Source organism: Dreissena polymorpha, chromosome 1 (assembly GCF_020536995.1).
Source record: "Dreissena polymorpha isolate Duluth1 chromosome 1, UMN_Dpol_1.0, whole genome shotgun sequence".
Classification (NCBI taxonomy): Eukaryota; Metazoa; Mollusca; class Bivalvia; order Myida; family Dreissenidae; genus Dreissena; species Dreissena polymorpha.
Genome location: NC_068355.1, coordinates 36,378,203 through 36,394,271, shown reverse-complemented (window position 1 = coordinate 36,394,271; position 16,069 = coordinate 36,378,203). Strand labels below are relative to the sequence as shown.

At 35.9% G+C, this 16,069-nt stretch overlaps 1 protein-coding gene across 11 annotated transcripts in view; it reads right to left on the bottom strand.

The window, feature by feature from the left end:
* Positions 1-16,069, bottom strand: part of LOC127877004 (6-phosphofructo-2-kinase/fructose-2,6-bisphosphatase-like) — a 370,857-nt gene that overhangs the window by 289,671 nt on the left and 65,117 nt on the right. For 6 of the 11 annotated variants that reach the window (XM_052422605.1, XM_052422587.1, XM_052422626.1 and 3 more), the window contains exons 13-14: positions 5,074-5,201; positions 1,350-1,549 (exon numbers count right to left, since the gene is read on the bottom strand). In XM_052422605.1, the coding sequence (XP_052278565.1) occupies positions 1,463-1,549; positions 5,074-5,201 (215 nt within the window). In that variant the 3' untranslated portion in view covers positions 1,350-1,462. Of the gene's footprint in view, positions 1-1,349; positions 1,550-5,073; positions 5,202-16,069 lie in introns of those variants that run through there. The other 5 variants (XR_008048207.1, XR_008048196.1, XR_008048195.1 and 2 more) reach the window with 2 other exon arrangements.

Genomic DNA, 16,069 nt, shown 5'->3' with positions numbered 1-16,069 from the left:
TTTGAACCACAATATTGTATTCCTATCGAAATATACATTTATGCATGATAAACACACACTCCAAAGTATGTTTTTAACAAATAGTTTACTTTTAAAAAAACACCACGTCCGACATGTCTTACAGAGTTAAGATAAAACTAATGTGTTTTGTCACAGAAATGACGTTTCACGATGTACTACGTAATACATTTCGTAATATAAAATATTTCTATTTTCAGTGCGTGTAATGTGACGTCATTAAATGGGTCAAAGTAGTCCGGCTAGTATGGTAATACTGAATTGGAAACAGCGAGTAGCGTAATACGGGATTTTTTATTTCAACGATTGATACAACCTGTATTTTGTTTAAAGCATTAAACAGGTATATAATAAAAATATATAATACAGATGTCTACTGCTTTCAGTTATATGGAATGAATAAACATCTGCAAAAATAGCTAATGATATATCAACATTAACATTTGCACTTGTACTTAATAATAATGCTTAGCTTAAAATTGTTCTGAAAACACATAAAATATGTTCATCAATTAAAACAAACACAAACATACATATTAAAACTATTATTGCAATGATTTTCTGGACTTAATAAAGTATATAATGTTATCACATAGGCACAACTAAGTATCATACAGAACTATGTCTGCCAGTTTGAATGTTGTATGTTGAAAAGTGTCTACAGACAGATGGGTAGACAGACGGACGACTTTGGTGGAAAAACTTTTTAAGTAGTATATAGAAGTACTATACTAATTAAGTACTTCACTAAGGGTGGTATAACTGAACTATTTTTTCTTTATCATTAGATAATCTAAATAGATTATTATGCAATTATGACACTATCACATGGCTTTTATAGGCACCCGCTGCCTTTAAATAACATTCTTACTGACAAGATTTAAGGACTAGCATTGAACTGATTGTATTTTTGATTTAGATGACATCACAAAAACTTTCTTACTTATATTTTAAATAATAATTAAGTGACATAGAGAAAAGTAAATCTTATAACACCAAGCAATATAACATGTACTTGATGCCTAGAAGCATCTATTTACTGCACCGAAATTTGGTTTCCTGATGTTGTACAACAAACTGGTTGCTGTCCATTGGCCAGTAATGCACGCAAACATCACAATAAGAGTCAGTTCTAACAAATGTCCTGAGCAAAAATCTAGTTGATCCTGGCTCTGAGAAAAATGGGCTTAATGCATGTATGTAAAGTGTCATCTCAGATTACCAAGTGAAGTCTGCACAGGCTAATCAGGGACGACACTTTCTGCTTCAACTGGATTTTTTGCTAGGAAAATGAAAAGCCACAAAAGTAGAAAGTATTGTCCCTATGTCCCTATTTAGCCTGTGCAGACTGCACAGGCTAATCTGAGACTACACTTTATGAAAATGCATTTAGCCCCATTTTATCAGCGCGCGGCCATGTTTAAAACAGAGGAGTGTGAGATGTTTAAGCGATTGACATGGCACGAATCTTGCAGCGATGGATGTCTTCATCTTCATCTGAGGTCGTGTGTCCCTCAAGCCTCTCTTGTTTCTGAAAAGCAAGGAAACCCAATCAGTATGTCCTGAAATGCCCTTGTACTCTAGAGAGTCCCCAATCAGTATGCCTTGCGATGCCCTTGTATGCTAGAAGTCTCCTTCCACCTAATATTGTTTCCTTATTTTAACATGAGAATGGCCAATTAAAGTAAATGAGCCATGCTCTTAGAAGACATAAATGCATGTGTAGACATTGTTGTCTCATATTAGCCTGTGCAGTTTGCACAGGCTAATTATGGATGACACTTTCCATCTCAACGGGATTTTTGCTGAGAAGAGTGTTCCTTTAAACAAACAAAAAACATTTAACATGGAACTGTGTTCTCTGCATTCAGCCCTGTGGTCAAAGAGCAAGGGTCAATTTCATGACAAATCCCCTTACAAATTATGTGGCTTGGTCAGAGAGTAAAACAGTGTTTCTTGGTTTAGTTATCAAGAGTTCTACCAGCTGAGCTGGCCCGCCCTGCAGTCTGTAAATGGACTTGGTATGGAACAGATTATACAGAAGAAATGTTGATCTATTGTGACAATAGAACAAGAGATGTGTTTGTCAGAAATACAATGCCCCCTATTGCGCCGCTTTGAAATAAAATTTCAATATATCATTTGGCAGGTTTAGAAATTATCTCCCTTTTAAAGCTTATTACTTCCCTTGGATCGTATTTTATGACTTTTGACCTTGAAGGATGACCTTGACCTATCACCACTCAAAATGTGCAGCTTCATGAAATACACATGCATGCCAAATATAAAGTTGCTATCTTCAATATTGCATGAGTTATGGCCAATGTTAAAGTTTTCGGACTGACAAACAGACTGACAGACAGTTCAACTGCTATATGCCACCATATCGGGGGCATAAAAACAAAAAACAGATGGGCCAAGATTTTGCACTATTGGGTTTCCTTGTATTCCATAAACATCCACATAATTTCACTCTTTCACACACACATTCATCCATTGCATGCTATTAGAACCATTCATTTAAACCTATATATTTTAGCTTAATTGCATAGAAAGCCTAAGACTTTTCTAACGCTCTCGATTCTGTTTCTTGGGACTAGAACCAGTACTTGGTGTCTATTGGTGAGATCTTAAGTGGGGATCGAACTCGTGACCTCCTTATTGCTAGACGGACACCATATCCACTATGACACAGCAACTTCACCATTACAACAATGTTTTCCAATTTCAATTTTTGTTATCAAACCACCAAGGCAAAGTCTCATCAGAGAGCGTATGACACATTTAAAACAATGCACAACCAGTTATGATCACTATGTTGTTATGCTGGCCAATATGCTGCCCTTCTATAATAAAATATAAGCAACTTATTTGTACTTTGAATAGGAAGATATCAATTAACCTAGCTAAATTCACTAGAATGGCCTTTGAGCTAAGATCTTGTCACAATTAGTATAATATATGTATATATTGTTTGTTGTTTTTTGTTTTGTGTGTGTGCAGGTTTACGGTAACCGATGTCACCACCATTTATCTAGTTTATATTGTCTACGAGTTGGTTTCACTAAGCGTATGTTATTGTGGTTAACTTTTCCACAAACGTTAATTAATTGTTATGTCAAACTCATTTTATATATACCATACTTTTTATCACCAAATTGAATAAGCATTTATTTCTTACTTGACTTGTTGTTTAAAGATAACTGCCATGTACAAGTTTTCAGGGTAATTAATGAAATCACTGAAATAAACTAATCATATGAGAGGGTGCTTAGCGTTGAATTTCTTCACAAATTGAATAATAATTTAAATGTAATTTTACAAACAAGGGCTGTATGTAAAACATGCATGCCCCCCATATGGGCTGTCAGTTGTAGTGGCAGCCATTGTGTGAATACGTTTTTAGTCACTGTGACCTTGACCTTTGACCTAGTGACCTGAAAATCAATAGGGGTCATCTGCCAGTCATGATCAATGTACCTGTGAAGTTTCATGACCTAATAAGCCTAATAATTCTTGAGTAATCATCAGGAAACAATTTTACTGTTTCTAGTCACTGTGACCTTGACCTTTGACCTAGTGACCTGAAAATCAATAGAGGTCATCTGTTTTATGATCCTAGGCCTAAGCGTTCTTGAGTTATCATCCGGAAACCATCTGGTGAACGGACCGATCGACATGTGCAAAACAATATACCCCCTTTTCTTCGAAGGGGGGTACAATAATGATTTAAATGTGATGTACAAATAATTATTTAAAAGCGATGTACAAATAATTATTTAAATCATATGATGTATACAAATAATGATTTAAATGCGATGTACAAATAATGATTTAAATGCGATGTACAAATAATGATTTAAATGTGATGTACAAATAATGATTTAAATCATATGATGTACAAATAATGATCTAAATGTACATTGTAATGTACAAATAAAGATTTAACCGTGATGTACAATGTTTTACAAGATGGGGTCCAAGGCCAGATCCTTCAGAGATTAATTCCTACACATATTTAGCCAAAACCGTTGGTAATTACCAAAACATCATGGCTTACTGGTCAATAATTTCTTAAATTAATTGCAAGATATACAGTAACAGAAACTAACATTTTCTGTTCTTATCCGGCGACAGTGTCATTCACACGTGTGTATCTCAAGCATGCTCTCACATACAGATGAACAAAGAGATGTACGCAGGAAAAGGATTAAATAGGTTGCACCTTGGCATTTTGTGCATAACCGGGTATAAGGAACAGGAAATTAAAGCGCCCAAGTGCCACTACCATATGCATATTTCTGGTGGGTTTCAAATAAATGCATATATTAATTTTTTTCTAGATATCTTATATGCTAAAATAATTATATACTACTTCAACTGACTACAACAATCTGCAAGGGGATGTGCATGGTCATTTAATTTCTGTGTTTGAAATAGATTACCTATTTTTGTTTTACCCTGACAATAAACCTCTTTATCCAATTGTCGAATTCAATTCAACCTTCTTGACATCAATGTCCTGGGTTTTCAACAGCAATTTTGTAAGACAGCTCTGTCAGTTCTGAACCAGTTACACAATCATAATGATAATATTTCACATTGAAAACAAAGACTCCTAAACAATTAGTTTTACTTAAAGAACATCCATTTCATGCCACTACTTAACAACACATCCAATATAATGACAGAAAGATTTTCAATCAAATCACAGAAATTCAATGACAAAATGTCACTACATAATACTATCGAGCCTTGGCCTGAGAAAACAGGATTTAATGCATATGCGCAAAGTGTCATCCTAGTTAAGCCTGTGCAATATGCATAGGCTAAACAAAACTTTCTGTTCTATGGTATTGTTTGTTTAAAGGAAGTCTCTTTTTGAAGAGAATCTAGTTTAGGCCAAAATAACTTCCCTGATTAGCCTATGTAGACTGCATGGGCTCATCTTGGACAACACTTTACCCACAATGCATCAAACCCTATTTTAGGAAAGCGATGGTCAATTCTAATTAATAACAAGTGCATGTAAGGGAGACAAGAGCAAGAACTTACCACCGGTCGTTCCCGGTGGGTGTTGACGGCGGGGATGTTGAGGCTAACGTACTCCACCCTACAACCATACGCCACGGGCGTGAGCTTGATGACCGTGTGTAGGGGAACCTTCAGGTACGGCAGATCCTCTGAAAGGGATTGTACACGTCCAAACATTCAGGCATTCAAACAAACAGTTACAACAGTTGTGTTCTAAGTTATTGAAGATATGTACCAAATTCTTGGAAAACTGGGCTCCATGCATGTGCTTAAAGCATCATACCAAATTAGCCTGTGCAGCCCACACAGGCTAATCAAGAGCAACACTTTCTGTTTTTATGAAATTTTATGTTTAAAGGAGGTCTTTTCTAAACAAAAATCCATTGTTGGCTTAATTGTCGTCTCTGATTAGCATGAGCTGACTGCACAGGCTAATCTGGGATGACACTTGTAACACATGCATTAAGCCCAATATTCTGAACAGAGAGTTTGAAATATGAGCAACTTTGTCATTTGCTCAGCTTCTATTGAAACAGCTGTGGTTATTATTTAACACATCTTTTTGTGCAATAAATGTATTTGTTGCCATGATGGTTGTTTGCAGAACAATATTTGATTTAATCAACTTCATTCTTATACAAATAATAAAAAGATTTTTTTAAATGTATTAAAAAATATACATTCAAATTAATTTAACACTCAAAAAACAGAGTTTAACATGACTAATAAGATTGTATTTTCAATTCGTGGAAGATGAATGACTCCATTCCATACAAACTCATCGTTATTTCTTTACATTTATAAGTATCAAAAAGAATTCCTACTCAAAATAATCGTGCAAAAATATCAATTACAACAGGTATTTAAACAAGTCTTAAACAAAAGAGGAGTTTAAAGTAGAAACAAAACATAGTAGAGTAAAAGGGTGACAACAAAAATTAGCGAGGAGTATCAGAGAAACATTTAGGCATGTGTGTAACTTGTCCTTTAAGTTATAAGCCATTATTTACTACACTTTGTCATTTATTATACAGTTGAACATTTGAAATTCTTGATTCTACCATTATTAAACAAGCTGCGTTTGTGAAACACAATGTCCCCCTATATGACGTTTGACCTTGAAGGATGACCTTGACCTTGACCCTTCACCACTCAAAATTACTTAAAAAAACAAACAGACAAAAAACACCATAGAGGCTAAAATTATGACTCAATCTTGATGAGGCAGAGTCAGAAAGTATATCTTGACAATATTAAGACCTATAGTTGGAATCTGGGTCAGTTGTGTCTAAAAGCAAGGTAACTAGGTCAAACACAATTATGACTCATTCTTGATGAGACAAGGTCAGAATGTATATCTTTACAATATCAAGGCCTAGTTGGAATCTGGGTCAGATGCGTCTAGCAACAAGGTTACAAGGTCAAACACAATAATTATTATGACTCAATCTTGATGAGACAGAGTCAGAAAGTATATCAAGTTGCTATCTTGAATATTGAAATACTGCAAAAGTGTACATTAAATTAGCGATTTTGACCCATATATTTGACCTTTGACCTTGAAGAATGACCTTGACCTTGGGCTTTCACCACTCAAAATGTGCAGCTCCATGAGATACATATGCATGCCAAATGTCAAATTGCTATCTTCAATATTGCAAAAGTTATTGCAAATGTTAAAGTTGGCGCAAACAGACAGACAGACCAACCAACCAACCAACAGACAGGGCAAAAACAATATGTCCCCCACTACTATAGTGGGGGACATAAAAAATATTATACAATATGGCCTTTCATGGGAAGAATTGAGGATACACCAACACATGCACATATGTTCTTATGCTCTTGGTTGTCTATATTCATAAAAACTTGTTCATCAAAATGTTGACAAAATTACAGTTATTGAGTGCCTTATCAATAAAAACTGCAAAGGAAAACATTGACAGAATGTTAGACTCAGAATGATGGTGGCAAATAGTAAACATAATTTTTCTATCATGGTTTCAATTCATTTAAAATTGTGCTCATGAGTAATCTTATTTTTTTTTTTCAAAAAAAAATGCCCTCACCATATTGTATTCATATAACAAATGTTTGTGTAGAATAGCTATTGATGTAGTAACAGAAGAACATAAGATATTCCATAATCCATAATCAAACAGCACAAAGTTCAACTATACATCAGTCAGAAATGTCTACACACCTACACAAAGCAACATTAAACAAGAATATCTGGATATATCAGGAGATATCTGGATTGGTTATTATTAATTCTCCATTGAACATGTTGAAAGACCGTTTTAAAGAGTTAGTATTGATACATGTATGGAAAACAATGTATTAGTTAAGCAAACAGTTCTATGTAAAATATAATTAAATCAAAAGTAATTTGTACACATGTATGCATTATCAGAGAAAAACTTATGTTAAACCTATATAAACCAAATTAACCATAATAATTATTGTTCTTTTTCATTTGTCTGTTACATAAAATGGCAGCAATCATATAAACAGAACAAATTAACAACTTGCTTGCCAAATATAAATTGCAGCAAAATCGCTTGCACACAATAAGCAACTACATAACACTACCATTATGAATACTGGCCTAATCAATTTTGTATGTATGCATAGTCTTCTTTTGTCAAAATATGGTTTATAAGTAATTCTTGTGTGGATTAATTCATACCAGCTATGATAAACTCCATCCTTAATCTGATGGGATATCAAGCATGCCTGCCACACTAATAGCTTTGATTTGTGCATGAACTGGATGTGAAAATTGCTGAACCCTTAATTGCTCAGATGAACAGTGAAAATGGATATATGCAACCATTATTAAACCAAAACTGCCTGCAAGTAACTTGCAGTCTGTTGAAACTTTAATCTATTAAGAAAGATTTAATAATTTATGATTTTCAAGGGCACTACAAATGCATCAAATTGCTGTCTTGGTAATAAGGGTTTAAAAATAAGATTTGTGTCAGGATATACCTGTAGCATAATTATTATTCTTCGACATATGCATATGATTTATGTACTGGCTCTTGTCTGAGACATCTCTTAGAGAACATACACGTGTGGAGACTTGCTTATAAGTAGACAGGTCAGCCAGGTCTCCAAAACTTGCAGCAAATTTTTATAAATGAGTAGACTGATAGAAGTCGCCTGCAAGCAGCAGTTAAACATTCCTGCACCTACTTGGAACATTCTGGCAACATCATAATGACATATAACGCCATTATGAACCTTGTTCTGTGAAAACTGGGCTAAATGCATGTGCACCAACTGCACAGGCCTAATCTTGGACAACACTTTCTTTTCAAACTGGGTTTTCATTTAAATACATCATAAAAGATGAAAAAAAGTATTCCCTGATTTGCCCGTGCGGACTGCGCAGCCTTCTTTGAGATGACACTCCACACACATGCATTAAGACCAGATTTCTCTGAAGGAGGCTGTTATACAAGATCTTTTCAACTGGCGGATTGTGGCCAGTTACAACCTTGCCACAACTAGTAGCAGTATACTCACCATGGTCAGACTTTTTTTGGTATTCTTACTAGTTGGTAGAGTTTTTCATTTGTATTATTTATTATTTATATGCATGTGCATGTAGTTTATTAAAGCCTTTGGTTAAAACATATTTATTCAATTTTGCCTGACTGCAGAAAATATACTTTGTTTATTCTATTTAATCTTAATTCTCTCATAAATAAACAGCTGCGCCATGAGCGCATGATACGCCCGTCGTTCGCCAATGAAGTAGTAAGGTAATAAATAACCCTTTGAATCATTTTTTTACTTCAGTTTATTTGTATTTGAATACATGGTTTATTTTATAAGTACATGAGCATGGAGCGCCGTCTCCTTGACATTCATACCATATCTTTTTTTGAGTATATGTATGCATTTCTTTAGAGGATATGGAGTTGAAGTAAACCTGTTATAGATATTTTGACCAATAATAAAAGAGAAATGTAGATGGGTAAGTGGTAGTGTACAATCGGAATAGAAAAAAGCTCACGTTGTTCAATTTTTCAGGGATACTAAAAAAAAAAAAAAAAAATCCATCGAAGGATATTTGAGGTACAGTAGGACATTCAATGAAATCACGAAATTTTGACGAACAAAGTCCCATAACTCTGGAACGACAATTCAGAATTCCGTCAAAAACGAAAGGGGATCAGGGTTTATCAATATTAAGATTGTGTTGAAATTTGAAAAAAATCCATCGAAGGATATTTGAGCTACAGTAGGACATTCAAGGAAATCACGAAATTTTGACGAACAAAGTCCCATAACTCTGGAACGACAATTCAGAATTCCGTCAAAAACGAAAGGGGATCAGGGTTTATCAATATTAAGATTGTGTTGAAATTTGAAAAAAATCCATCGAAGGATATTTGAGCTTCAGTAGGACATTCAATGAAATCACGAAATTTTGACGAACAAAGTCCCATAACTCTGGAACGACAATTCAGAATTCCGTCAAAAACGAAAGGGGATCAGGGTTTATCAATATTAAGATTGTGTTGAAATTTGAAAAAAATCCATCGAAGGATATTTGAGCTACAGTAGGACATTCAATGAAATCACGAAATTTTGACGAACAAAGTCCCATAACTCTGGAACGACAATTCAGAATTCCGTCAAAAACGAAAGGGGATCAGGGTTTATCAATATTAAGATTGTGTTAAAATTTGAAGAAAATCTGTCAAAGGATATTTGACGTAGCGTACGACATTAACAGACGGACGGACGGACGGACGGACAGACGGACGCGGGGTATACCATAATACGTCCCGTCATAGACGGGCGTATAAAAAGTGGGTTGACTTGAATTCATAATCAGATCTATTAACAAGAGGGCCATGGTGGCCCTGAATCGCTCCCCTGACTAACCAAATACAATCCCTACCCAGATTTTATCAAGATAAACATTCTGACAAAATTTCATAAAGATTGGATGAAAACTGTGACCTCTTTTGTCTACATAAGGTTTTTCTAATATTTGACCTAGATTTTGACCCCAGGTGCCCCAATTACAATCCCAACCCAGATTTCACCAAGATAAACATTCTGATCATTTTTTTAATGATTTGATAAAAACTGACCTCTATTGCCTACACAAGGTTTTTCTATCATTTGACCTAGTGACCTAGTTTTTGACCCCAGATGACCCAAATACAATCCCAACCCAGATTTCTTCCAGACAAACATTCTGACCAAATTTCATGAAGACTGGATGAAAACTGTGACCTCTATTGTCTACACAAGGTTTTTCTATTATTTGACCTAGTGACCTAGTTTTTTACCCAAGATGACCCAAATACAATCCTAACCCAGATTTCATCAAGATAAACATTCTGACCAAATTTCATAAAGATTGGATGAAAACTGCAAACTCTATTGCCTATACAAGGTTTTTCTATTATTTGACCTAGTTTTTTACCTAGTGACCTAGTTTTTAACCCCAGATGACCCAAATACAATCCCAACCCAGATTTTATCAAGATAAACATTCTGACCAACTGCGACCTCTATTGTCTATACAAGGTTTTTCAATTATTTGACCTAGTGACCAAGTTTTTGACATAGTGACATAGTTTTTGACCCCAGATGACCCAAATGCAATCCCAACCTAGTTTTTATCAAGATAAACATTCTAACCAAATTTCATAAAGATTGGATGAAAACTGTGACCTCTACTGTCTACACTAACAAATTGTTGACGGTTTTTCTATTATTTGACCTAGTGACCTAGTTTTTGACCTCAGATGACCCAAATACAATCCCAACCCAGATTTCGTCAAGATAAACAATCTGACCAAATTTCATAAAGATTGGATGAAAACTGCGACCTCTATTGTCTACAAAAGGTTTTTCTATTATTTGACCTAGTTTTTGACTTAGTGACCTAGTTTTTGACCCCAGATGACCCAAATATAATCCCAACCCAGATTTCATCAAGATAAAGATTCTGACCAAATTTCATAAAGATTGGATGAAAACTGCAAACTCTATTGCCTATACAAGGTTTTTCTATTATTTGACCTAGTTTTTTACCTTGTGACCTAGTTTTTAACCCCAGATGACCCAAATACAATCCCAACCCAGATTTTATCAAGATAAACATTCTGACCAAATTTCACAAAGATTGGATGAAAACTGCGACCTCTATTGTCTACACAAAGTTTTTCTTTTATTTGACCTAGTTTTTTACCTAATTTTTGAACTCAGATGACCCAAATACAATCCCAACCCAGATTCCATCAAGATAAACATTCTGACCAAATTTGAAAAAGATTGGATGAAAACTGCGACCTCTTTAGTCTACACAAGGTTTTTCAATTATTTGACCTAGTTTTGACCTAGTGACCTAGTTTTTGACCCCAGATGACCTTAATACAATACCAACCCAGATTTTATCAAGATAAACATTCTGGTAAAATTTCATAAAGATTGGATGAAAATTGTGACCTCTACTGCCTACACAAGCAAATTGTTGACGGACGCACACACGCACACACAAACACACGCACGCACATACGAACGCCAGACATCACACGGTCACATAAGCTCACCATGTCACTTCATGACAGGTGAGCTAAAAACAATATCCTGTTAGTCATCTGTACAAGAAATACTGCTTTGTTGTACACTGTAATCTACTAGACTTAAATATGAGTATAAAAATTAAGAAAAATAGGCTAGAGGCTTAAGAAAGAAAATGCCTCTTAATCCATACATTTGTGTAAGGTCTTGTTTTTTCAGTACTGACGTGTAACATCTACTAGCTAATAGGGAAGCAATCTACAGAATGAATACCCATGCAGCAACTTGCAAGGTTAACATCACAGTCATAGACCCCACAGTTAAGAATTTGATGCCATATGCATCACAATTGGTTTACAACAAGGTCCAAATCAACAAGCCATACAACACATCTGTCTTGGAAAATATACAGCAGAAAGGTCTTTCAGCAGGGCTCAAAAGTCTCTTTATGCTTACAGAAATTGCAAGAGCTTTATTCAGGAAAAACAGTTTTTCAATTTACATATTAACACATTATTTTGATATAGGAAAAGATGTAAAACATTTTATTTAGCACCATTACATTAAAATCTATGGGCTTGTTGAAACTTTCGTGTAAACTTCCTGGGTAGAACCATTACATGATGTTGATACATCCGGGTCCATTTCTTGGGTAGAGCCATTACTTGTTGCAGAAAAATACTTAATGTTAACACTTCTGAGTCCATTTCCTTCGTAGAACCAAAACTTGGTGTTGACATTTTCAAGGCCATTTCCTGGGTAGTACCAGTAGTTGGTGTTTTTTCTTTTCTTTTTCAATTCTTGAGTAGGAAACTTGTTGGAATGCTGAACAACATTTATAGGAAAGGTAAAATAATTTGTATACATTAAACCTCCTCTTGTTTTAAGTAGCATATAACTATAACCTTCAGCTCTTGTATCCTTAATCTGAATTAAATGTCCAAACAGCCTAATATCTTATCAAGTGTTTTTATGGAAAAAATACAAGTTTTTGATTAAGTTATAACAATTAGAGAGCTTAATACTTGAAATGCACTAAGTGACGTCGTGACCTAGTTTTTTACCTGGCATGACCCATATTTGAACTTGACCTACATGTAGATATTGTCTAGACACAACTTCTGACCAAATTTGGAGATAGGATGAAAACTACTTCAATTAGAGAGCGGACACCATGCTAAATGCTTGAAATGGTTTAAGTGACCCTGTGACCTAGTTTTTGACCCGGCATGACCCACATTCGAACTTTACCTAGATATTGTCTAGATACAACTTCTGACGTTTGGTGAAGATCGGATAAAAACTATTTGAATTAGAGAGCAGAAACTGCTGTGGATGCCGCCCGCCCGCTCGCCGCCAAGGTGAAACTATAATTCGTCCCGTTTTTTTAAGACACAACAAATAGGGGTTATCTGCGAGTCATGATCAATGTATCTATGAAGTTTCATGATCCTAGGCATAAGCATTCTTGAGTTATCATCAGGAACCATTTTACTGCTTCGGGTCATCGTGACCTTGACCATTGACCTAGTGACCTGAAAATCAATAGGGGTCATCTGCGAGTCATGATCAATGTACCTATGAAGTTTCATGATCCTTGGCATAAGCGCTCTTGAGTTATCATCCGGAAACCATCTGGTGGACAGACGGACCGACATGAGCAAAACAATATACCCCCTCTTCTTCGAAAGGGGGGGGGGGGCATAATGAGAAAACTGCCCCCCTCCCAGCAGCCATGTTATTCAACTGACTGGAACCATTTTTGAACTCAACTCTCGTATCAAGGAAACAAATGTTCTGAGCAAATTTCATGAAAATTGGGCCAAAAATGTGTCTTCTACTGTGTTCACATGTTTTCACTATATACATATAGAGTAAAATGCCCCGCCCACTGGCGGCCATGTTTTTTCACCTATCCCGACCATTTTCAAACTCGTCCGAGATATCAACAAGAGGGCCAAGATGGCCTTAGTTCGCTCACCTGAGAGGAGTCGGTTCATTCAATCTTTACCAAACGTCAAACTTGACCTAGATATTGTCCAGACAAACATCCTGGTCAAGTTTCATCATTATTGAACCAAAACTCTGACACATGGAGTGTTTGTGTTTTTGTAAGATTTGACCTGGTGACCTATATTTTGAGTTGACCCCCCCTTACCAAACATCAAACTTTGCTTACAAAAATAAATATTATGACCAAGATTCATAAAATCTGAAACAAAATTGTGACCTCTAGAGTGTTTACAAGGATTTTGTATAATATAATGAAAATTTGGACAATCTAAGGGCAATAATTATGGCATTAATTATGTGATACATATAAAACCAATCTTTGTATTAAGTTTCATGATGATTGGGCAAAAAATGTGATTTCTAGAGTGTTCACAAGCTTTTTTTACTATATAAATATAAGAAAACTGCCCCCCGGCAGCCATGTTATTCAACTGACCGGAACAATTTTCGAACTCAACTCTCATATCAAGGAAACAAATGTTCTGACCAAATTTCATGAAAATTGGGCCAAAAATGTGACTTCTAGAGTGTTCACATGTTTCACTATATACATATAGAGAAAAATGCCCCGCACACTGGCGGCCATGTTTTTTCACCGATCTGGACCATTTTTGAACTCATTTGAATATCAATAAAACCAATGTTTTGACCAACTTTCATGATGATTGGGCAAAAATTGTGACTTCTAGAGTGTTTACAAGGTTTCTATATAGCCAAATAAGGAAAACTGCCCCCCCCCCCCCCTCCGGCAGCCATGTTATTCAACTGGCCGGAACCATTTTCGAACTCAACTCTCATTTCAAGGAAACAAATGTTCTGACCAAATTTCATGCAAATTGGGCAAAAAATGTGACTTCTAGAGTGTTCACATGTTTTCACTATATACATTTAGAGAAAAATGCCCCGCCCACTGGCGGCCATGTTTTTCACCGATCTGGACCATTATCGAACTCGTCCGAGATATCAATAAAACCAATGTTTTGACCAACTTTCATGATGATTGGGCAAAAAATGCGACTTCTAGAGTGTTTACAAGGTTTCTCTATAGCCAAATAAGGAAAACTGCCCCCCCCCCGGCAGCCATGTTTTTTAACTGACCAGAACCATTTTCGAACTCAACTCTCATATCAAGGAAACAAATGTTCTGACCAAATTTCATGAAAATTGGGCCAAAAATGTGACTTCTAGAGTGTTCACATGTTTTCACTATCTACATATAGAGAAAAATGCCCTGCCCACTGGCGCCCATGTTTTTTCACCGATCTGGACCATTTTCGAACTCATCCGAGATATCAATAAAACCAATGTTAAGACCAACTTTCATGATGATTGGGCAAAAATTGTGACTTCTAAAGTGTTTACAAGGTTTCTCTATAACCAAATAAGGAAAACTGCCCTGCCCACTGGCGGCCATGTTTTTCAACGGACCAGAACCACTTTTTGCACTCGACCTACATATCATTAAGGCAAATATTTTGACAAAGTTACATGAAGATTGGGCATGAAATGTGACTTCTACAGTCTTTACAAGGTTTTTCTTTTTTTGACCTAGTGACCTAGTTTTTGACCCGGCACAACCCAGTTTCGAACTCGGCTGAGATTTTATTGGGGCAAAGCTTTTGACCAAGTTTCATGAAGATATGACATGAAATGTGGTCTTTAAAGAGTTGAAGAGCAAATGTTTACGGACGGACAGACAGACAGACGGACAGACAAAGACCGGTCAGAAAAGTTCACCTGAGCAATCAGGTGAGCTAAAAAAAAACAATGTTTTTGCCAACTTTCATGATGATTGGGCAAAAATTGTGACTTCTAGAGTGTTTACAAGGTTTCTCTATAGCAAAATAGGGAAAACTGCCACTATATACATATAGAGAAAAATGTCCCGCCCACTGGCGGCTATGTTTTTTCACCGACCTTGACCATTTTCGAACTCGTGCGGGACATCAATTGAACCAATGTTTTGACAAGCTTTCATGATGATTGGGCAAAAATTGTGACTTCTATAGTGTTTACAAGGTTTCTCTATAGCCAAATAAGGAAAACTGCCCCGCCCACTAGCGGCCATGTTTTTCAACGGATCGGAACCACTTTTGAACTAAACCAAGATATCATTAAGACAAACATTTTGACAAAGTTACATGAAGATTGGGCATGAAATGTGACTTCTACAGTGTTTACAATGTTGTTGTGTTTTTTTTGACCTAGTGACCTATTTTTTATTCCGGCACAACCCAGTTTCGAACTTGGCCGAGATTTAATTGGGACAAAGCTTCTGACCAAGTTTCATGAAGATGGGACAAGAAATGTGGCCTATAGAGTGTTCACGAGCAAATGTTAACGTAGGGACGGACGGACAAAGATCGGTCACAAAAGCTCACCTGAGCAATTAGGTGAGCTAAACATATGGGAACATTACTGTTACTAAATTATACCCATGTGATGT